The sequence below is a fragment of the Medicago truncatula genome, chromosome 2 (genome assembly GCF_003473485.1).
Source record: "Medicago truncatula cultivar Jemalong A17 chromosome 2, MtrunA17r5.0-ANR, whole genome shotgun sequence".
Classification (NCBI taxonomy): domain Eukaryota; kingdom Viridiplantae; phylum Streptophyta; class Magnoliopsida; order Fabales; family Fabaceae; genus Medicago; species Medicago truncatula.
The window spans coordinates 11,832,245-11,855,858 of record NC_053043.1 but is presented as its reverse complement, the minus strand read 5'-3'; the positions used below and the strand labels follow the sequence as shown (position 1 = coordinate 11,855,858).

The window sequence follows — 23,614 nt, the reverse complement described above, 5'->3', positions numbered from 1 at the left end:
CTTTAGTTAGAAATCGTGGTTGAGCAAGCTTATTGTTTCATAATTTGCACTACCATTTTACTTTAGTTAATAACTTATATAAACACTTATGATATCTTTTATTCGATGCGGAACTCTTTAACATTTACTTCTAATTTTACCTTTACTTTTTTTTTGTTACAATTTGTTTCTTGAAATTACCTTTATTTGAAATGTTGGAGGGCCAAGAATACTGATAGCTAATTGGACTCAAAACTGATCTACAATAACGGGCTAATAATGCCATTTCTCAGCACAACCTTCAAAAAAAAAACTATGAAGCACAAGTAATAAATTTTTCACTTGATTATCTTTTGAAAATTCTACTAGAGACCCCAGAAATTTCATGGTCTCCTCCTTCTCCTTGGTTGTCATAAAATTAGGGTTGATGGTACTTTCATTGCAAATCTGGGTAGCAACACTTGTGGAAGATTAGTGAGAGATTCCAATGCGGGTTCTCTAATAAGTTGGGAACTTGTCTTTTCAGTTTTGCTGTTGTTATTACTGGACACAATGTTAGAGGTGTTTTTTACCTGGTTTTTTTTTTTTTTTTTATGGTCGGGGTATGAACCTGAATCTATTGGCGGAGCCAGGTAGCAACCAGGGGATTCAAGTGAACCCCCTCAACTTTTATATCTACACCTATTATCCTATGATTTTTCTATCTTGAATCCCTTCAAACATTTGTTCTGCACCCAAGGCGGAGCCAGAAAAAAATGTTAGGGTGGACCACTAAAATTAACTATTGAAAAATTGTTTAAAGTCTCGCAAATTAGACCTATAATTGAATTATTTAAATTTTTCGGGTGGACCACTACACCAATTTGCGGGAATTTGGATCAGCTGAAACATAAAACCGACATAAAATTGTATAAAATCTCGCAAAATAGACCTATAATTGAATTATTTAAATTTTTGTGTGGACCACTACACCACTTTGCAGGAATTTGAATCAACCAAAACATAAAACCGACACAAAGTTGTATAAAATCTTGCAAAATAGACCTATAATCGTTGATTTTTTAATTTTTCCCCGTGCAGGGCTCCGCCACGTGCACCAATGATCCAAAGTCCGTGTCTTTCTCACATCATGTTATATATGTAGTCTTTTTGAAGGATTTATATTATATTCTTAGTTAGTCAGCTGTTTAAATGCTAGGACTAGCCACTGACCAGCTTTTAAATGTTGTTATGGTTTACTTCTTTTATTTTACTTATGCTTGCTTTTAAGTTCTCATTTTTCCCAAAGGCAAAATTGTGTGGCCCAACGTCTTGCACTCTTGTTCTGATATTAATTGTTTCTAAAATGTTATGACACAATCCTTTTTCTTTGTATGTTATCCTAAGATCTATACAAGTTAAGAATTTAAAAATGAAAAGAAAAAAAAAAATCATAAATTTGAACCTCTCATCAGGGGTCTTGACAACGCCATTGCCTAAATCTTATATATATTATGCATTATTCTTATCAACTGAGTTAAACTCGTTTATTTTATAAGTTTTATCCATTTTCCTTTAAAAAAAGCTTGTCTCCATATCCCACAAACTGCTGAAATTTTTTAAAAATAAATTATTTTACTATTTTATCAATAATATCGATATACAAATGAATGTCATAAAAAAAGATTTTATTTTCATTTTTCAAAATATCCAAAATATAATTATGTTCTGAGCATTTACTTTTTTTTTTTTTTGAAATATTTGAAATTTCAGATTTTATAGGGTTATTAAAAAAAAATTAATATAAGGTTAAATAAGTTATTGATCCTTAAAAATAAAGCGAATTTTAATTTTAGATCATAAACAATAAAATAAGGTGTTTTCATCTTCAAAGATTTTTTGGTTTCTTTTTGGTCCCTAATGACCGATTTATGTTGATATTAATGTCAAGACTATCACTCTTTTTTGTTTAAGATGTGTTCATTTTATGTCAAACTATTATGTTCAACTCTTGTATGTCAATATTATTATGTTCCGAAATAGATTAAAAAAGAAAAACATGTCAAAATTATATTCATTTGACATCAAATATAAAATGATTTTTCTTGTAAAGATGAAAACATCTCGTTTTATTTATTTTTGATTAAAATCAAAATTTGCTATATTTTTAGAGACGAAAAAACTTATTTAACTTTCAAGTTTACCAAATTTATTCTTAGGAATAACATTCCTTGGAATATAAAGATGAGAATTTTATTCCAAGGTATCTAGAAAAAATATGTTTGATTAATTTTATAATATTCCTAAGAACCATAAAAATAGGGATTATAATAAGTTTTACCTAAAAAAAAAGGATTATAATAGGTAACTATTTATGAATTTATTCTCATCTTCATGGAAACTTTATTCCCACCTTTTTCCTTTGGAAATTTTTTCTATTCCCAGAAATATTTTATGTCCGAGAATAAAATTTAGTAAATTTATAACAAACATAGACATATATATTCCTATCATTTCATTCCCGAAAAACAACAAATATAACTTGAAAAAACACACGTAAAGTAAATAATATGATATGTTTATTAAAAAATGTATAATAAAGCGTGGGTGATTGCAATATCAACTCTTAATTTTCTTCCTTAAAAAAAACTCATAGTTTTATTATTTTAGAGAAACCAAACAAATCCATATTCATTCACCAAATTTTATTTCTTTATCGTCGAAACTCTACATTATCAGATTCCTTTTCTCCTATTAAAAATGATTATGGGTATAATAATTGAAACCGCATTAAATTGAATTTGATTAAATCATTTTTCTTCTTCTGAGTTTTCCAAACTAGACCCAACCATGGGTATTTCTATTGTTGGATCATATGAATTTTTACATCACAACCAATCTAGATCACACCACAAACACCCTTAATTTTAAGAATTGATGTTCAAATTTCTTTTGAGATAGTTGTAAAATAATTATCAGTAATATCATTTCAATTGATAATTATATTAAAACAGGTAGAAGACGTACAAAACTTACATAACATGAATTAGATGGTTTCTTTCAAGGTGTTGTTTGGCTTGAACCTTTGAAGTTTTCGTTTAAGATGGTCCATAACATTTAGAATAAATCAACTATCAATTTTTATCATGATCCATCCATACTAAATACAACCCATCAACTTCATCTCTTTTATTGCAAGCTTTCTGTTTCAGACTTGAGTTCATTTCTCTTTCAAAGTGTTTGAAAGCTTAATACTATAATAATCAAAGAGCTTGGAACTAACTCACTAATAACCCTTTTTTTTTTTTTGAAGGAAACTCACTAATAACCATAAGGAGCCTAAATTCACAATATCAACTCCCAAAAAAACCCAAAACAAAAATCATATCATATTCTAATTTTCTACAGTAGTGGGCTGGTTCAACTTCAAATTCAAGCTTCCAATCCCTGTTACAACTTCTCTATATAATAGAAACACCATTTGCAAGAAGGAAGCAAATTTCATTGTTTCTTTTACAATGAGAAAACCCAATACTCAAAGAAAGCCTATCGTTACCAAGCATGTGCCAAAAAGATAACGAGAAAAAAAAATAGAAAACAAAGATACAACCCTATATTGCTGCACAACCTTGAGCTGGCCACTTTTGTTGTGAGTATTGAGTTAAATCCAAACACCATAGTCACTCATAACATCACATCTATAATTAAAATTACAAAGTATACGAGTTTTTTTTTAATTAGTTTATCTAATCTTGTTCATGATTTCATTAATATAACGTAAGACTTCTAAAATGTCCATTAAAAAAAAAAGACTTCTAAATTCATGTTCAGATGTTTTAGTATTGTAGAAATTTTAAAATCCAACAAAGTTTATCAAGACATTGCTTGGGAAGAGAGAGAGTAAATGATTGATAGACTAAATGATTATATTTGGTGTTTATAGATCATAATAAGATTTGATGTTTATATGATGTAACATTAAAAAAAATTGGTCCATCATGGACCATTATTTTCATAGCTTGATTCTATACGGAACCTTATTTGAAAGAGTGGAAGGGAGATTATTTTAAAGAGTTTTTTTTTTTTTTTTGGTACACAAACACCACAAATACCGTCCCTTAAACAACCTACTTAGCTTTTTGAGGCCTTTATCTGCCCTTAATTAATATACCCAACGCAAGAGGGAATTGGCTCTTCACGAGAATCACATACAGATGAACGTGACCAAATGTGCATGATTCGTGTGTCCTTGTTTGCCTTTATATTAGTCCCTCTCACATAAAGTTGACTGCTACCCTTTTATTTCGTTTCTATACCATCTACCTTTACCTTTCATCATTAAAAATGGCCAATAATGCAATATTTATACATGTTTTTAAAGAAAGTAAGTAACCCTTTTATTTATCTACTCAAAGTTTAGATTTTCCTTTTTCCCTTATACAATGGTTTCTACTTTAGACTACATAACATCAGTGGAAATTACTTGTTCCACTGGCAACAAGAGAACTGGAGAAACACGAAATGTATTTACGAAATAGGACATTATAAGAGAAGTAATTAACATAAATACTTTTTTTTACCCCAAAATAAAATATATTAAAAAGCAACGATAAAATCCTAATCATAAAAAAGAATCCACAAACAAGGTTAAAAAGATTAAAAAAAAAAAAAAAAAAAAAACGATAGAAAAACTACATAGACCAGGTAACACAACCCAAACAATCAATGGGATAAGAAAATTGCTTTTCTAACGTACAAAACTTCCTAATAACACATGAAAATTCCTAAAAAGATTCCAACGATAGTTAACTACCGTTCAGGAAACTGGAACACGACCTGCCACATACTCCCATAATATTCACAACTCAGAAAAGGGCGATTAAAACTTTTATCCAAGCCTCACCTACCAACACAAAGAATTCTACGCCGAAGTAAATTGTCTTTCATGGAAATTCTATTACTTAAGAGACGTCAACTAAACAAATAAACCTTCAAAGTAACATATTTATTCCAAATGATATTTGCGACTTTTAATCGATCATGATGCTCCACATTAGACAATAAATGCTATCCTCCACTAATTGTATAACCTTCATACGGATTGAACTTCCAATCCCCCTTATCTAGCTATTTGACCTATAAAAAAAAATGTTATACATCAAATCACTGCACACCCCTACCTATTCATCCTCCCATGCAAACAACCTTTGTCGCCATATCATACCATCACCATCAACCTCCCACCCTAAATTTTTCCACTCAACAAGAGACACCAAGGAGCACCCTCAAACCACAAACCAATCCAAAAAAACCTCCTAACCCCATTACCCACCATCACTATCAAATTATCATCACACCAACTACCATTTACCTAATAAAACCAAGTTAATTTTTCAAATTCTACAAACCCTCAAACCTCTATTCTCCCTATCTAGACCAATCATATTCCATTTAATCCAATGAGTTTCCCAAACATCCTCACATTCTCTAAAAAAAAAACAAAAATAGATTCAATATAAGAGATAATACTTGTAAGAGCCTTGAAGATAGAGAGAAAATAGACTGATAACGAGGAGAAGACATGTTTTGAAAGTATATGGAGCGACCATCTAGAAAAAGATTCTTACTTTTCCACTCAGATGACATTTTCTCAATACACTCGTCCAAAAACTTAATTGATGGGGATTACCTCCAATAGAAATGTCAGGATATAAAAAAGGAATTCAACCAATTTTACTATTAAGAACATTATAGGCCTCTATCTACCAAGAATCAACCATGTTAACACCCACCAACTAATTCTTATGAAAGTTCACCTTAAAAACTCAAAAAACGTATAAATGAAATAACACAAATCTCTTCTATCCTAACAGGATTCTAGATTAGGACTCGAGTTTGGACATGTAATGATGCTAAATGTATGTTTGATTCCATTTCTAGAGAGATCAAAATTGATTCCGGAAGTGTAGAATTGATTCTGACATGTTTGATTTTTTTTTTTCCAGGTATAATCGACTTTGATTCTAGAATTGATTTTTACATACAAATTTATAGTTCAAATCACGCTTACATAAGTGTATACAAACACAAACCAATTTACCTTCAACTCACTTTTAATCAAAATCAATTTTACAAAATCAATTCACTCAAACTCAATTTTTTTCACCTCATAACCAAACATACACTAAATATCTTAAGGAGAATTTATCTCACATTTGAGTTTTACAGGGTTTGAGAGATTAATCTCCACAACTTTTCGATGAGAATGCCAGATTTACCCAAAGAAAAACGATAACAAATACACAATAACTACTAGTTAAAAAAAAATATATAGTAAAAATATATTAGAGTTTGTGTAGTCAAACTTTTAAAAATATAAAAGAAAATGTTTTTTGAATGAATTTTTTTCCTTTTTTTGTCTTTAATTGGTGATGAATAGATACACGAAAATGACTTTAGAAAAAGATAGGTTTGCCTCTTCTTATTGTCGGCAAACTCCAGCTTCCCTCATCATGAGGTGTAGTAGGCATGCCAAATGTTTGAGGGAGAAGAAAGTTTTTGGAATTTCAAAATTGAGCAACACATGAAAAGAACAATGAATTACCAACAAAAAAAAGTCCAGCATGAGACAAAGAACTGCGTTTCCATTCATTGATGTTTTTTAAATTGTAACCAAAAAAAGATTCCCAGCTTGCCTTTAGATGCTTTTTTTGGTAATTGGAACGGAACAGTACGGCAAAATGGATATGAACAAAATAGTGTCTTTATTTAAAATCGAGATTTTAACTTATTAGACGATTTAAAAATCGATATATTCTATTTTTAACATAAAATAAAGATATTCGTACTTACTGATTTCAGGTATGATCTTATTTTCTTTAAAAAAAAAACATGATTTTATTTTTTGAAAAAAATGAAAAATGGAAATGGAAGGAAAAATTTGGATATACAGTACAGTAATAGAATGGAATATTAGTTAAGTTTTCATTTTTATGTCAAGAATTACGAGAGTAAAAAAGTGTTTCTTTTTAAATTTGAAAATTTAGTACAAATAAAACAATAGGAAATTATAAATTTATTGTTTTTGGATTTGTCCTTATCACATGCATTATTTCATATTTAGACTATTTTTTTAAAGTAAACAACTCACTTTCAAGAAAAAGCAAGTAATATTACTTTTTCTTATGACAAAAAGAGTAATATCATTTGTTGATATGAAAATTGTTGTTTACACTTTAAATTTTATGTGAAAACATATAAAATTTACACATTTAACTTCAACAGTAGTTAATTATCATTCAAAAATAAAGAAACCGAAAGAAGCAGTTAGCGTCTATCTAATATGCATGTATTAAACTTTTTAAAAAAAAACTTACTTTACTAATTATAGAGTTATTTTTGCTAGACCATCAATAAAGGTAGTGCTTATTATCTAGCTAGAGTGTCTATCACTTATGCTCCCTACAATATTTTTATGAGTATTCTAAATTATTTTCAATTGATTATTTTTAATTAAATGTCATAAGATTGTTTAAGTAAAATAATATCACAAAAGTGTCATATGCTTTTCCATTCTTAGATCCCAATTTGAAAGACAAGGAAATGGGTAATTGAGGAATATGAAGTGGAATAAAGTCTCCTAATCTGATTCTTGATTATCTCCATTTTGTAACACTCAAATAACATCATTTTTCCCATTTCTAATGTGTTTGCACTTCGCATCTTCTTTCCTATTTTTCAACCTTTAATTTGGATTAAGACTAAGCCTTAAAAACAAACCACCAGCCAACTATATAGTAGTAGTTTGTACACAACAAGCAACAAGGATTGCTAGCTCCATTTTGTCAAAATTCAGCTTAATTCCAAACAAACATTTAATTCATGAAGACAAAATCTAGTACTTCATTCATTCCTTCTTGCATAAAAGTAGTTTGTGTGAAAGGATTGATATTTGAAATTAATAAAAATATTTATGTATATTAGCATATGTACTATTAGAATAAGAGTTTTATTGACCGGTGCCTTTAAGGTATTGATTAAAGAATCCACTAATAAAAATTTTGATGCAAACATACATACTAATATTAACACTGTCGATCAATCATAATAATAGATAATGAAAAGATAATCTCTAAAATTACTGCAAAGATAGTATATGAAAAGTAATTTCTTATTCAAAACTAAGAAAGAAGTGAGTATTCACTATCCAATGTAATTTCTAGTATCTATCTATAGTAAACAAATTTACATATCTAAAAATACAACCCATCAAGTTGGATTTCCAACAAATGGTTGGAGTTCCTATCATCACACAAACATGATTTCAATGATCCAAACCACCCAATTTGACTCCATCAAGAGAAGAAACATTCTTTGATCTCCATATACTTCTAACCATCTTAACCAAAAGACACCATCCAATTGTAAGAAACAATGCTTGTAAACGTCCCAAAATGAGCCCAATAAGTGCAATGATAATCAAAATTGCATAACTTGAATTCCCAACAACAATGATTGATTCTTCTCTAGTGCAATTGATTCCACAAACAATTTCATTTTTAACCTCTTCTTCTTCATACATAACACTTGAAACATCGCTACACGATTCGATTTCATTCTCTTTGTTATTACTAGCGTCCAGACGAACATTGTTACACTGATTACCCTTTTCTTCTTCTTTCTTCTCTCTCTTAAAACTACGAAATTTCTGAAGTTTCTTCACCATTGTTGCCTTAAATCTACCACTTCGAGAACGGAATTGGATCCTCTCCTTCATATACTTCTCTTCAACTATCTCCTTCACCGATGAATCCTCCAATTCGCGACAAATCCCTAACTCGCTCTTTTCTTCAACAACTTCAATTTCATCATTCACACAACAATTCAAATCCAAATTTGAATTCAAATTCAACAATTCAATTTCACCATCATTCAAAACGGGCTTGTGAACCGGCTTTGCTTTAAGATGTAACGGAATCTTCTGGAACAATGATTCAATTGAAACGAAAACGTTCGAACAAGGCTTTAAAAACGAAACGACACGTTTCAATGCGTTTTCTAGAAACAGTAACGCAAACGCCGACACGGTGATCGCAACCGTTAACTCCTTAACACTCGCCGCTAGAATAATAACCGTCAAAATCTTCACGATAATCGACTTTGAACGAAACGATGAACGGCGTTTGTTAACCTGAGCAACATTACCGGCGCCGTCGTCGGTGTTTTCTCCGATTAACGGATTCAAAATCTCTTCAGAAAAAGCGTCATGAATAGGTGACTCTGAAACTGACGGTGGAGTTGTGACCGGAGAAGGCGGTGGCGGTGGAGGAGGTGAAGGTGACGATGACGGATCAATGATTTCAGAGCGAACCGGTTTATTAAAAGTGGAGTTTTTGAACCGGATACGGTTTTTAGCGAAAAGATCGATAAGAGAAGTGGGGAACCCGGTTTGAACGACAAGGGAACTTGTGCGTTGTGGGGATTGAAAATCAGCGACGAATTGCGAAATTCGTGTGACTCGGTTTTTTTTCTTCTTCCAAGGAAACGGCATGGTCGTTTTTGAAGAGTGGATAAGGAGGGTTTAGGAATAGGAATAGGAATAGGAACAAGACATTGGTTTATAGGAAGAAGGAAATTGGGAAGTTGAAGTTGAAATGAGAGAGACAATGAAACGGTTTGTATGGGGAAAGAGAGAAGTGGAGAGACATATAGAAATGTGAAAGCCGCGTGTGAGTGAGAAAATGAAGGTTGTTGTGAGTTGAAATTTTTGGAGACTTTGGATGTGACTTTTTTTTATTTGGTGTATAGTGGATGATATACGTGTATGTCTTGGGTTAAATACTGATTTATCAATGTAATATTAATATAGACTATTTTTCGATTTTCATCTTATATTTTTTTTTTTAGTTTTCGATCTTTGTCATTTTGAACATTTTTGGTTTTGTAACTTCGTAAATTTTGATTATACAAAATCATTGATATGGTATAGAGTAAACTGATGTTTGCTGAAATTAATAGGGAGAAAACCGAAATTTGTTTAAATGATAAAGAGTAAATCAAAATTTGCTTAAATTACTGGGAAAAATTTGTCATGAAGGTTCAAAATCAAAAAATCTTTAAATTACAAGAACGAAAATTCAAAAAATATTTTACAGAGTAGAAAACGAAAATAATCTATATTACAGAGGGTAAAACACTGTTAACATGTATGTTTACGGTACCATGTATTTGAACATAATGTATGTGTGTTAAATAAAGAGAGATAGTTATTTTTTGAATGTAACTCATGTGATAGAGATATTGCAATGTGGAAAAGTTGGGATTCAAATTCGATATTCCTCACTTGTTGAATTTATCTTAAATGGTAAAATTTTGGCTATTAGAGTAACAAGAAAAGTGGAGAAAGATAGATTTGTTCATGGTACGGTACACGTTGAGTCAATTTTTGTCAAACTCTATCTGATTTAATCAAATTTTATTGGTTTGAGTTTGACTAAAAACCCATATTTTTCTTTTTCTTCAATTCATGTCAACACAATTTCGATGATAAATTTGGGTTTGATCATTGAGTCCACGAGGAATAATTTTAAAGACTTAATACGCTACATTTTTCATCAATTTAGAGTTTTTAAAAATGTTTTTTTTTCTAAATCAACAAAAGAATTCTTAAAATATAATAACAAAAAAATTATATTCTTCTTTTTTGACGAAAGCAGACTCATATATATGAAGGATTGTAATAAAAATCTTTGATCTATTTAATATTGGTAAAAAACTATATTAACAAAAATTTAAATATCACTTTTTTTTAATGAATGAGTTAGGTTCGAGAGTTCATAAAGTTGAAATCATGAACCGATTAACCAACCAAATCACTTTGGATTTAAATGAGTTGGTTCGGGTTGAACTCGAACTTGAATGAGTTTTATTTTAAAATGGGAGTTGAGTTGGTTTGAGCTATCAAATTGAATTGATCATCCAAATTAGTGAGTAGAAAATTTCATCGTGGAGTAGAAAATATATGAATATGTACATAAAGGTAGCTATGAAAACATCATTTTTCTCTCTTCACTTATCGGAGAGACTGTTTTTTTAACATAACGGAATAAATAATTTTGGTGAAATGTAATTATATAAAATCATTAGCAGACCAATAAAAATAGAGTTCTACCACGTAAGCATGGTTCAGTTGTCAAGAATATGCATTGCTATATGCAGGGTTCTATTCCCTGGGCATAGCTCAATTAACACACACTGAATTATCTCCATCAATAACTTTAAATCATAAATTTCAACAAAAATCATTTTTTAGTACAATCTATTTAGAGGGGTCTCTAGAAAAAGTGAGGGGGGACTTTCATAATCACATTTTTTTTACATGCATCCAATTTATTTGCTTCAAAATAAGGTAGGTGAAGCATTCACGATTGTGAATGGTCTTACGATGTATAGAAGTTCTTATATGATAATAAAACACTATATTAATTTAACTAATAATCATATGTGCCCTTACTTTATGGCAGCTCAAACCATAAGAACTTCACAGTTAAAAGTGGTTGACTTAGATCAATTTTGAAATGGATGACTGTTTGGGAAGTTTTTTAGAAAGCGTGTGAGTGTGGACAAAGCACGTCGAAAAGACTCGTATTGATTTATAGGATCAGTCGATAATTCTAGAAGTCGTCTGAGATGTTACAATGTCTTCTTTAATGAGTGGTTTATAAGTACATTTGTTAGATATCACTTAGTCTTAAGGTTTGTTTTGACCCTCATGGATCATAAGTAAGAAAGATATTCGAAGTTCATAAAAAAAGTGAAGATAAAGACACAATATAAAGATAAGATTTGATACATGTAGAATAAGCGCGTATTTGTTTTCACTACACGGTATTTGAATTATTTTCAATTTTTTATGTATATTAATAATTTATTGGATTTCAATTTTTATATTTTAAATCCCTAAAAAAAAATTATATTTTAAATATATTTTATAGAGATAAATCAGTATAATATTTTCTCATTCTATCATTTTGGTTCTAAACGGCTCATATGGAGGACAAAATAAATAAGACGAAACAAGAAAAACTAATAAGAGTTAAATTATATTAAGGATCGTGTTATTTTTATTGCGTGGCTTCTGCAATTACAAAAAAATAAATAAATAAGACGTCAAATTGATAATTCACAAAAGGACATGCAAAATGTCAAGGATCGACTTTAACAAAATGCAACTTTGCTGGAAAAAAAAATTGTCCAAAATATATTAAAAGTAGACGAACTAATATGAATTAATTAATCAAGTGATCAGTCTCAAGCAGCAGCGGAGCCATAAACTTTGAACAGCGAGGGCACTGTTACACAAAATTTTTTGGGAGGAAGATTGGTGTGGTTGATTTTTCGGTTCCATGAAACAAGGTGGAAGGGTTTTCATTTTTTGAAAGAGACGATCGTAGGTGAGTTTAGAAATATAATCTCACAAAAATGACATGTGATGTGAATATTACCCCATTTATAAAAACTTATTTATGTAATCTATCAACCGATGTGAGATTCTTTACCAGATGAAGAGACGGAGTGCGATAAAAATTGTTGATTTTAATATTAAAACACTATACATGAGAGAGAGATATGTTTTGTTTGTGTGGTCGGCGAAATCAAATTAAGTGGAATAAATTGTGTGCAAATTCTAGACAGGTTATAGTCCAATTCATGACGTGGATATGTATATCAGAGGATGCTAAAATACTGGGTTAAATATGTTTTTGGTCCCTATAAATATACCAACTTTTCGTGTTAGTTTCTTTAAAAAATTTCCTTCAACTTTTAGTCCCTATAAAATTTTGAGTCACTACTTTTGGTCCCTATTTCAAAGTAAATTTTAGTATTTGTTCAATGAAATTGTACAGAAATGTGTAGAATATTGTAAAAACATTTAAAAAAAAATTAGAATTTTTTAAGTAAACATAGATTATATATGAATTTTTAACTATAAATAATATAAAAATTCATATTAAATTCATGTTTTGTTAAAAAATTCTAATTTTTTTTGGGAGTGATTCTTATAATATTATGAATTTTTCTGGAAAATTTGATTCAAAAATATGAATTCTGCATATGATTTTACTTTTAAAGAGGGACCAAAAGTGAAGATTGAAAATTTTTTAGGGATTAAAAGTTGAACGAAAATTTTAGAGGGACTAAAACGAAAAGTTGGTATATTTATAAGGACCAATAACATATTTAACCCCAAAATATGAATTTTTTTTTTCTGCCCTTATTTAATTCCAAAAATACAAAAATGCCCTAGTTTTGAAAAAAATTGCATAAATGCCCTACTTTTCAGAATTTACTGATACCTTGCAACCCCCACTTGCGGGGTACCTTAAAAAAATTTTAAAAATTAACTACCCCGCAAGTGGGACTTGCGGCCTCCTTTTTTTTTATTTTTTATTTTTTTAAAATTAAATAACTATAACTACACGCCTATATTTTTTTTTTTTTTTTTTTAAAAATTAATAGATTGCTACCCCCACTTGCGGGGTAGGCTTAATTTTTTTTTTAAATTTTTTTAATACCCCGCAAGTGGGGCTTGCGGGTTTGTTTTTTGTTTTTTTTTTTTTTAATTTTTAAAATAAAAAAAATAATAAAAAAAAAAGAAGGAAAAAAAATAATAAACATATTAAATATGATGATATCTACAATTATTATAAATGCCCGGCTGTCCCACACCCTCGTCTTCGACGATTTCTTCCGCGATTTACTTGAGGGTCATGTTGGTCTTCGTCGTTGTTATCTGCAGCTGATTGTATTTGACTACCATAACCCAATGACAATGACACATCGTGTTCCCTTGTTGGCCATCCCATATCCAGAAATTGATCACTAGAGTTCAACGAAGCCGGAGAAAAGTGAGATAATAGGTTTGTTGGTGTTGGTGGGTGGTTGTAGTTTTGGTTGGTGTACATTGGGTACTGTGGGTTGCTGTAGGGGGGGTAATTGGTGTTGGACGGTCCAGCTTGGTTTGGGTCATTATAGGAGAAGTAGTTGTTGTTGGATGCGCCAGCTTGGTTTGGGTCATTGTAACCATAAGTTGACTGATAATGGGGCTCATATGCATTTCTCGGGGAGGTATATGGTGGTGGTTGGATGATGTTTTGTTGGGGGGTGTCGAGAAATTCATACATTACAGAACCATGAATGTTTTGGGTTGTATGTGGTTGGGATTGATGATCATGTAGTTGAGAAAAAATGTCTTGATCCCAAAAATCATCATGAATTGGTGTTTGGTTGTTGCGAATTTCAGGTTCATGTTCCGGCTCTTCTTCTTCGGCTTCGTCTGGATCTGAATTTGATGGGTTTGTTTCAATTGAAATCCTTAGACGTGGGTTGCATGTGGTTGTCAACCACTCAATATACGCATGAGTGTGGGTGAGTGATCTTGGCCGCATGCGTGGTAAAGTATGACTCCGTCGGTTGTCCCAATGTTCGCACTCTTCTGGAAAGCGAAAACCATTTGATTTGTACCACGTCTTGAACCGTTTGTCTATTACATGGTACTGTGTCATGTCTCGTGGGGGCCCTGGTATTTCTTGTGGCAGACCAAATTGGAGCTTGACCCTATCAGTTGGATGCCATTCAACTTTGTCAAAACATATAAGGTAACTTGTTGCAGTCCACTCCCAATATTCTTCAGGCAAGTTGTGTGGAACATTCTTGTATGGTCTCCATTTAAACTAGCACAAGAGATAAGATGTAGTGTAAGGTTAACAATTTTGATATATATATATATATATATATATATATATGAGTTAGGATCCGTTGACACCAGGTGTCAACGAATTCGTTAACACCAAATCACATCCGTTGATTTTATTTGATCCAAAGGTTGATATTTGTTTACTTAAAACTATCATGTACCATATCTTATTGTGATTTTCTTTTCCTAATTTGTTCTACCTATTTCTCTCTCTCTAATTACTCATGATTTCAAATTCATTAAATAATTTTGTTTTCAACGTGCAACAAACATTTCTTCTATTTCGTTTCTTCTTTCATGAAAATAATTTTGCTGCACATTCATCTAATTAATTTGTTTCTTCTTCATCTAATTACTTGTGATTTCAAAATCCCACTATTTATTATATTCTCTCTCATCAATCTCATTCACATTCTTCTCTAAATCATCTTGTTTCCAGCCACTTTTTTTTCTTCTTCCTGATTGTTCCGTTTAACACCATGTTTCTATCATTTGACATTGTTAGAGATGTTAATGTCATTAACCTCATGAATTTTTAGTTTTAAAAAAAAATACCATTAAAATAGATCGGATGTTGAATTGTGGCACACGATGTGTTAAGTTCAGATTCAAAAGGTTTATGTTTGAAAAAAAAATTACATGCTAGCTAATGTTTGATTCAAGTGAAGGATAAACATAAAAACAATTAACCATAAAATAATTCTTTCGTATGATAACATAGTGCAGAACATCTCATTGAGAAGAAGATGGGTCTCTTTTAGGAAACAAGAGGGTTTTTAGGAAAGGAAAATATTGAATGTTGAGTATCCACATTATGATCTTATTGAATAAATTCTGGCCTTTGGATTAAGAGTAGTGAACGGTTGAGATTTGGTGTCAACGAATCCGTTGACACCTGGTGTCAATGGATCCTAACTCTATATATATATATATATATATATATATATATATAAAGTCATAATTAAAAAATCAATTATAATATTACATCATGGGGTAGTATGTCATCAAACTTTTTTCGGTAAGAAATAGTGTCATGGCTTGGATTTTCATAATATCTTGAACCTGCACCTGTCCATCTAACAAATGATATAAACAATTTAGTAACTAATTTATCAAATAATAATATTAATAAGAAGTGAGAAAATGTGACGAGTTAAATATTAAAAAAAAAATTGATCACGATTACTTTAATCCAAGCGGCCACTGGAGTAGGTTATCATTTTTCGGAGCGATATAACTCAACCGACAATATCCCCAAACTTGTAACAGGAAATGACATCCTGTTAGTGCTTTTATATTTGGGTGTGATGCCTCACACAAGCCACGATAAAGGTAAGTCAACACTGCCGATCCCCAACTATAGTTTCTTGTTAGATTAAAATCCATTAACAAATACAACCAGGAGTTGTGCACAAATAATCCAGTTGTATTAGGAAACAAGAACCCTCCAAAGAGGTATAGTAGGTACCTCCTAGTGTGTTGTATTTTTACCTCCGGAGGAGATTGTTCACTGAAGTTATTATCGACCAGATTATCCTTTAACCACGACAATGAGAGGGTAAAACCATCAGTTTTATTTGCTGGAGGAGTTATTCCCAACAATTGAGCACAAATGTTCCACGCAAGATTTGGAGGAGCCGTAACAAATGGTCCGCAAAAAGGTAATCCGAGTAACATATATACGTCTTCCAACGTGATTGTGCATTCACCCGTTCGAAAATGAAAAGTATGTGTTTCAGACCGCCACCTTTCTACAAGAGCGGTTACGATGTGTCTATCGATTTTGTAACGCCCTATTTGAGAAACCTCAAAAAATCCGGTTTGACGTAGATACTCTTCAATATGAGGACTTGGTATTATGTGTTGTCTAGTACGGGTGACGAGAGGTGCACCCTGTGCATCCTAACAAAAAAAATAAGAAATGAATACAATTAAAACATAATCAAAATATAAATTTAAATAGTTCAATATATATTGAAATTAATATTGAACTATAATATTAAGAGTAGTATTAATAATTAAAAAATGAAAACGACATTAACAGATTAATATTTATATATACCCATCTTCTGATATGTTCTTCATTGGATCTGTGATCATTTTCCAACCACAAGTATGCCATTACTTTATATAATTTGTTTGAAATATTGGTTGTATGTGAGTGAGTAAGGAAAGGAATGTGAGTGAGTAAGGAAAGGATTGAGATAACTAGAATATGTCTGAAGAGTTAAAATATAGTTCTAGTATTTATAATGTAAAGTTATGTGTAAATAGGGGAAGTAGTTGTGTGGTATCGTAATGAATGAAGTGAAGAATTCAATTCATATCTTTTACTAATTCAACACCTGCAAAGCAACAACACATGCAAAGCAACAGTCTTAAAATAAATATAGAAGTGACAACTGCATCAATAAATATAGAAGTGACTACTGCATCAGAAGCACAGAAGCATGGTGTTCAACAAGCATGCTACTCAACAGTATCATATTAATCAAGTAAGATATGACTATTGCATGCAAAATACATTAATTTCTTGGGAGAAATTTTTCACCAAAATGACACATGCATGGTTGATCACGTGATGCATGCAGTCCATGAAAAAGCAGTACCTTTAATCCAATCCAGCTGGCGCGTGGGGCGCGTGCTGTCCTACCTCGCAACTCCAGCTTGCGGGGTACCCTCCAGCTGGCGCGTGGGGGCCTAACCCGCAACTACAAGTTGCGTGGTACCCTCCAGTTGGCGCGTGGGGGCGCGTGGGGGCCTAACCCGCAACTACAAGTTGCGTGGTACCCCAACCATTTTTTTTTTTTTAATTTTTTAAAATTTTACCTCACAAAATATTATAAATGTGGTCTGCATGTTACGAGTATATTGCATCAAACCACTCTACTTCATACACGCTTACTCATTCTTAAGACCAAACCAAATCAATGGCATCAAATATAAACGTTTTTGTGTACTATAATGGAGAAGTTAAACAAAATGATTCCGGTATTTTTTTTCAAAGTCAGTATACCAAAGGTTTTAAAGTCAGCATGGCTAGTACTTACTTGCATCTCAAAAAAAGAATTGCGGAGAAAATATGTCTCGGAGATAATATGGTTGTGTCTGAAATTATGTGCCGGAATCCCATGTTTGTTGGAGCTACCGCAATCCACTACCAGGCGTTAAGAATAACTGATAACGACGATGTCGAGTTTATGTTTAACGTACATAAAAGTCATAGTTCGTTGTCCTACATAGAGCTTTATGTTACGTTTGAGATGAAGAATCCAACATCTAATTTTGAGTTAAATTACCCCTCAAGTTCTAGTCAACACCAAAATCTACCACAACAACAATATAACACACAACACTGCAATCCCTCATCGTCATCGTCCCAACCGCACTACAACCCGTCATCGCAACCGTTTCAATCACAGTGGTCACAAAATGTGTACGAACCACCACAACTAATAACTCAACCTCATCCCTCTCAACCCGAAACTTTGAACGATGAAATCAATATATTCACCTCCCAATTCCAAGACCAACCAACTGATGAAGTTCAAGATGATGAAGACAATGATGATGAAGAACTCCTTGCCGCACAAAACGGTGACGAGAACGAAGAAGACGATGATGACGATCTGCCACAACTACCAATTTTACCAATTAGAGCTTCTTACAACCCACCAAGGTCCATGCGCAACGTCAACGATGACCACTCAACTGAACTTTACCATTCAATGGCTCTTCCGGTCGATCAAGGTATTGCCCCAGGGATGCAATTTCATAACAAGAATGATTGCATTCTCGCAATTAAATATTATCACATGAAAAAATCAACCGATTATATTGTGAAAAAATCAGATCCTGAAAGGTATGTCATCAAATGTAAAGATACAAAATGTGGTTTCAAATTGCGGGCCTCGTGGAGGAAAAAAACTGATAAATGGGAGATTGGGAACATGAATGATCATACATGTGTCTCAACAGAAATGACACAAGATCATCACAAACTTAGTTACAATGTGATATGTGAAAGTGTTAAATCACTACTATATATGGATGCCTCAATTACAGTGAAGGTTATAATTGCACACATCCGAGAGAAATTTAATTACACAGTTTCATACAGAAAGGCATGGAGAGCAAGGAATAAGGCGATTGAATCAATTTATGGTAATTGGGATGAGTCTTATGAAGAACTACCACAGTGGTTGATGGTCATGGAAAAAGATTTGCCAGGAACAATAATTGATTTTCAATCAGACCCATCAACAGAAGTGGCAAATGAGACCGTCTTCAAGCGTCTCTTTTGGGCCTTTCGTCCGTGCATCTCAGGTTTCGAATTCTGCAAACCAATTGTCCAAATTGACGCAACTTGGTTGTATGGTAAATACAAGGGAACATTGTTGTTAGCTGTTGCGCAAGATGGGAACAACAAGATATTTCCCATAGCTTTTGCAATCGTGGAAGGCGAGACCAAGGAGGCATGGAGTTTCTTTTTGAAAAATTTAAGGCAGCATGTCACCCCACAAGAGAACATATGCCTCATTTCTGATAGACATGTGTCGATAAAGAGCGCGTATGATGATCCACAGAATGGATGGCACGATGCTCCGACAAGCCATGTTTATTGTGTCCGACACATTGCACAAAACTTTATGAGATCATTCAAGGATGGAGAACTAAAGAAGAAAGTTGAATGCATGGGTAAAAATCATATCTCTTTCCACGTAAATTCGACATTTTATTTGTTTAAAATGACACATCTAACTTTTTTCAAAACAATGCAGGTTACGCCATGAACATCCCTACATTCGAATACTACCGTTCTGAAATTGCTGTTGCAGACCGAAAGGCTTTAGCATGGGTCGACAATATTCCCAAACAAAAGTGGACTCAATCACATGATGATGGTCGACGATGGGGCCATATGACAAGTAACTTGGTAGAGTCACAAAACAACGTGTATAAGGGTATTCGAGGACTTCCGATCACAGCTATCGTGAAAGCATCATATTACAGGTTGGCGGCCTTGTTTGCTAAAAGAGGACATGAGGCAGCGGCAAGGGTAAATTCTGGTGAGCCATTCTCCGAAAACAGCATGAAATATCTCAGGAATGAGGTGATTAAATCCAACAGTCATCATGTCACTCAGTTTGACCGGGATCGATATACCTTTTCCGTCCGTGAAACCATCGATCATAAAGAAGGATTGCCAAAGGGAGAATACAAAGTGGACCTGCAAAATAAATGGTGTGACTGTGGACGGTTTAGAGCGTTACACCTACCATGCTCACATGTCATTGCCGCATGTTCTAGCTTTTGTCACGACTACAAGACTTTTGTCGATAACAAATTCACAAATGAGTGTGTATACGCCGTATACAACATCCACTTCGACGTGGTTCACCACCAGACATATTGGCCTAATTATGAAGGACCGAAGGTGGTTCCCAACAAGTCAATGCGTAGGGCAAAGAAAGGTCGTCCACCAATTACTCGCATTAGGACCGAGATGGACGATGTGGAAACTGAGAGAAGATGCGGTGTTTGTAGGATGACTGGTCATTCCCGCAAAGATTGCATTAATATTAGACATCAGTAGAAATTTAGTCTTTATTTTGTTTATAGGATGTCTAGTGATTAATATTATTATTATTATTATTAATAATAATTACTATTATTATTATTATTATTATTATTATTAATAAAATTAAAAAAAAAAAACAAAAAACAAACCCGCAAGCCCCACTTGCGGGGTATTAAAAAAATTTTAAAAAAAAATTAAGCCTACCCCGCAAGTGGGGGTAGCAATCTATTAATTTTTTTTAAAAAAATATAGGCGTGTAGTTATAGTTATTTAATTTTTTTTAAAAAAAAAAAAAAAAAAAAAAGGAGGCCGCAAGTCCCACTTGCGGGGTAGTTAATTTTTTAAATTTTTTTAAGGTACCCCGCAAGTGGGGGTTGCAAGGTATCAGTAAATTCTGAAAAGTAGGGCATTTATGCAATTTTTTTCAAAACTAGGGCATTTTTGTATTTTTGGAATTAAATAAGGGCAGAAAAAAAAAAAAATTCCCAAAATATATTTGTGTAGGTATGAGCCCACACAACCTTGTATGTGGCTCCGCCACTAGTCTCAAGTACTAATAAATTTCATCAAATGATAGTAATTATTTGAGAGAATTTGAGCTTAATTTATAGGTTAAACAACTATTTTTAAGTCTATACTTAATCACGGTCCAACTATGAATTACTAGACCCTATTTTCATGGGAGCATATGTTTAACACCAAGAATAAGAATTCCTATTTTACAAAGATTTTGAAAATATGTGGTAGTCGCACCAACTATTAGTAGTGTTACAATATGAAATTGAGAACCACAACAACAGAGCCTTATCTCAATAAGTGAAGTCGATTACATAAATCAAATTACATCATAATGTTCGATCATAAATTATAATTGAATTCAATTCATTAACCTTTAAATTTTTCATAATAGTTTTTTTTATAGTTTTTCTATGTCTTCCTATACCGCTTTTGATCCGACTCTCCTCCTGCTGGTCTACTCTTCGTACTACAACACCTATCGGTCTTTTCTATGCATGCTCAAACCACTCAAATCTATTTTATACTTTCTTTTTTCTTATGGGTGCTACCCCAACTCTCTATTTAATAATGACATTCATATTCATATCTCGTTTAGTCCTGTCGCTCCTCCAACACAATATTCTCTCGGAGTCTAAATTGAAAAGTTCATGTAAGAAAATGAAATTGAGAAGTTAATCCACATTTTTTTTATAGTCTATGTAACTTTTCTTTTGAGGAAATTAATGTAATAAATTTATTTGTTATTTCAATTATTTAGCAACCTGATATTGACTTGATTGCAGTTTTATTAGCCGCCTAATTTCAATAACGACGCGCATTCATTTTCCATAGTCAAAGATAACACTATCCTTCATTCTAATTGGTTCCCGGTAAACAAATTAAGATTGTGATGAATTTATTTTTTTGATCTTTTACAAGATTGTGTTTAATAATTTAGCAATATGAAAAAGAGAAAAAAACAAAAGATGCTGAATAAACTTTACAAATGTTGCGGAAAGAAGCTGCCACAGTGCACCTTCAACAACTATTTTTTGCACCTTTTTCATTTTCTTAAGTCTCTTGTTATAGAAAAAGTTAGATAGATAATACACATTTACACTTGATTGTGATTGACTAGTATATAATTATTTCCACTACACAATGAACACTAGGTGTTGTCTTAATAATTGGAGGAAATTATATAATGGTGTAGTGGGACCAATTTCCCAGTTGTTAAAATTACACATAGACATAATGCATAAATAAGCGGGTCTATCAAGTTTCGTAGACTTATTTGATAGTCTAAATCTAATCTATTCACTGAAATTATGTTTTTCAAAAATCTAAGCCTAACTTTTTTATTAACAGGTCAGCTTAAACCAGATCAGGACGTAATCCTTTATAGATCGACCTGACTTATTCTCAATCTATGTATGTATGTATGCTTATATTAAGCAAAAGAAATACTAAAAAAGATCGACTTTTGGGGTCCATAAAAGTGGGATAAGACCCAAAGAGAAAAAGTTAAGGCATAAGATTGAAATATCTAATGTGATTATGGCTTGGTGTGGGAGTGAATGACAGTGGGGTTGGTGGGCATCCCAGGCAGGGTTTCTTATATTTTTTAAGACAAAAAATAAATTTGTACTATGCTTTATTGGACCTCATTATATAAACCTTATGAGGTAATGTAAATGCCAAGTCAGAATGATTGGGAAACATTTGAATGAAAAGCACGTGGAATCATATGGAATTTGAATGAACTATGGTCTCGTGCTTAGGGAAAGTGGTCCATTGTCTAATTCATTCATACCCTAGCTTCTGTGTTTTGACTCATAATTCGTCTCAACTTCATTTGGAATTTTTTCATCGGTTGAACTTAGTTTTTATTGCAGTAGTTTTTGTTTCCTTCTCTATTATTATAGGTACAAATATCAGTATTTTAGATTGGGCCAAGGCCTATAGGACTCAATTTCACAAAAGTCCAATTTCTGGGTCTTGTCAAAGCTAAGGAATATTCGTTAGGAATCCCTATTCAACAAGCCTATAAATAGATACTCCTTATTAATAAAATAATCCTCATTTCTCCGAAAAAAATTATTCATTATCGTCTCTCACTTGCCTCAAACTCCTGGTAACTTGAGTTTTGAAGTGTTTGCAAATACATCACTCTTATCAAAGACTTTCCGCCTTCATCCTCTGTCATGCTCCTGTACTTTTGACCGCCTCTTGAGATATCCCTCGAATCAATTTGGAATCGGCGGGATTGAAAAAGGGAAGAAATTACATTAGGGGAGCTTGAAAATCGAGAGGAATTCTCATGAAAAATCAATTTAATTACTCAATCCGTCTCATAATAATTGTATCTTTATCTATTTTTCTTTTTCTCAAAATAATTGTCACTTTAGAATACGAATGAAACATTTATTATTTTTTTTCCATGACAATACCCTTATTTATTGAACTTCATCAAACTTAACTACTCCATTAACTACAATTAATAAGGGTGTTTTAATAAATAATATTGATTTACCATCAAAATCAATACAATTAAAAAATTTCTTAATAATCGTGCATAAACGTTAAACGACTAATATTATTTAGAGACGGATGTAAAAAATACAGAAATTGAGATGCAAAGAATTTATTGAAAGGTCAACCAATTATCTAACTACTTAACTATCTTAATAAACTTGGGATGAGGGATTCCTTAATCCAAGTTTGGTCTACGGTATGAGACAAAATACTTTATGCAATGTATATGTAACAAGAAGTCAATTGAACTAGCTTCCATGCATGTCAAACCTTTTTGAACATTCCAC

The 23,614-nt window shown here is 32.2% G+C and overlaps 2 protein-coding genes across 2 annotated transcripts; one reads left to right on the top strand and one right to left on the bottom strand.

Annotated features, from left to right (window-relative positions):
- Window positions 1-8,109: 8,109 nt before the first annotated feature.
- Window positions 8,110-9,735, bottom strand: LOC11414872 (uncharacterized). The gene has a single exon (XM_003594550.4). It carries the CDS (start codon window positions 9,506-9,508, stop codon window positions 8,282-8,284), a length of 1,227 nt encoding a protein of 408 aa, XP_003594598.1. The 5' UTR covers window positions 9,509-9,735; the 3' UTR covers window positions 8,110-8,281.
- Window positions 9,736-18,924: 9,189 nt separating this feature from the next.
- Window positions 18,925-20,309, top strand: LOC112419335 (uncharacterized). Its single transcript, XM_024776925.2, has 2 exons — window positions 18,925-19,411; window positions 19,495-20,309. The coding sequence occupies exons 1-2, from the start codon at window positions 18,925-18,927 to the stop codon at window positions 20,307-20,309; spliced, it is 1,302 nt and encodes a 433-aa protein (XP_024632693.2).
- Window positions 20,310-23,614: the final 3,305 nt, after the last annotated feature.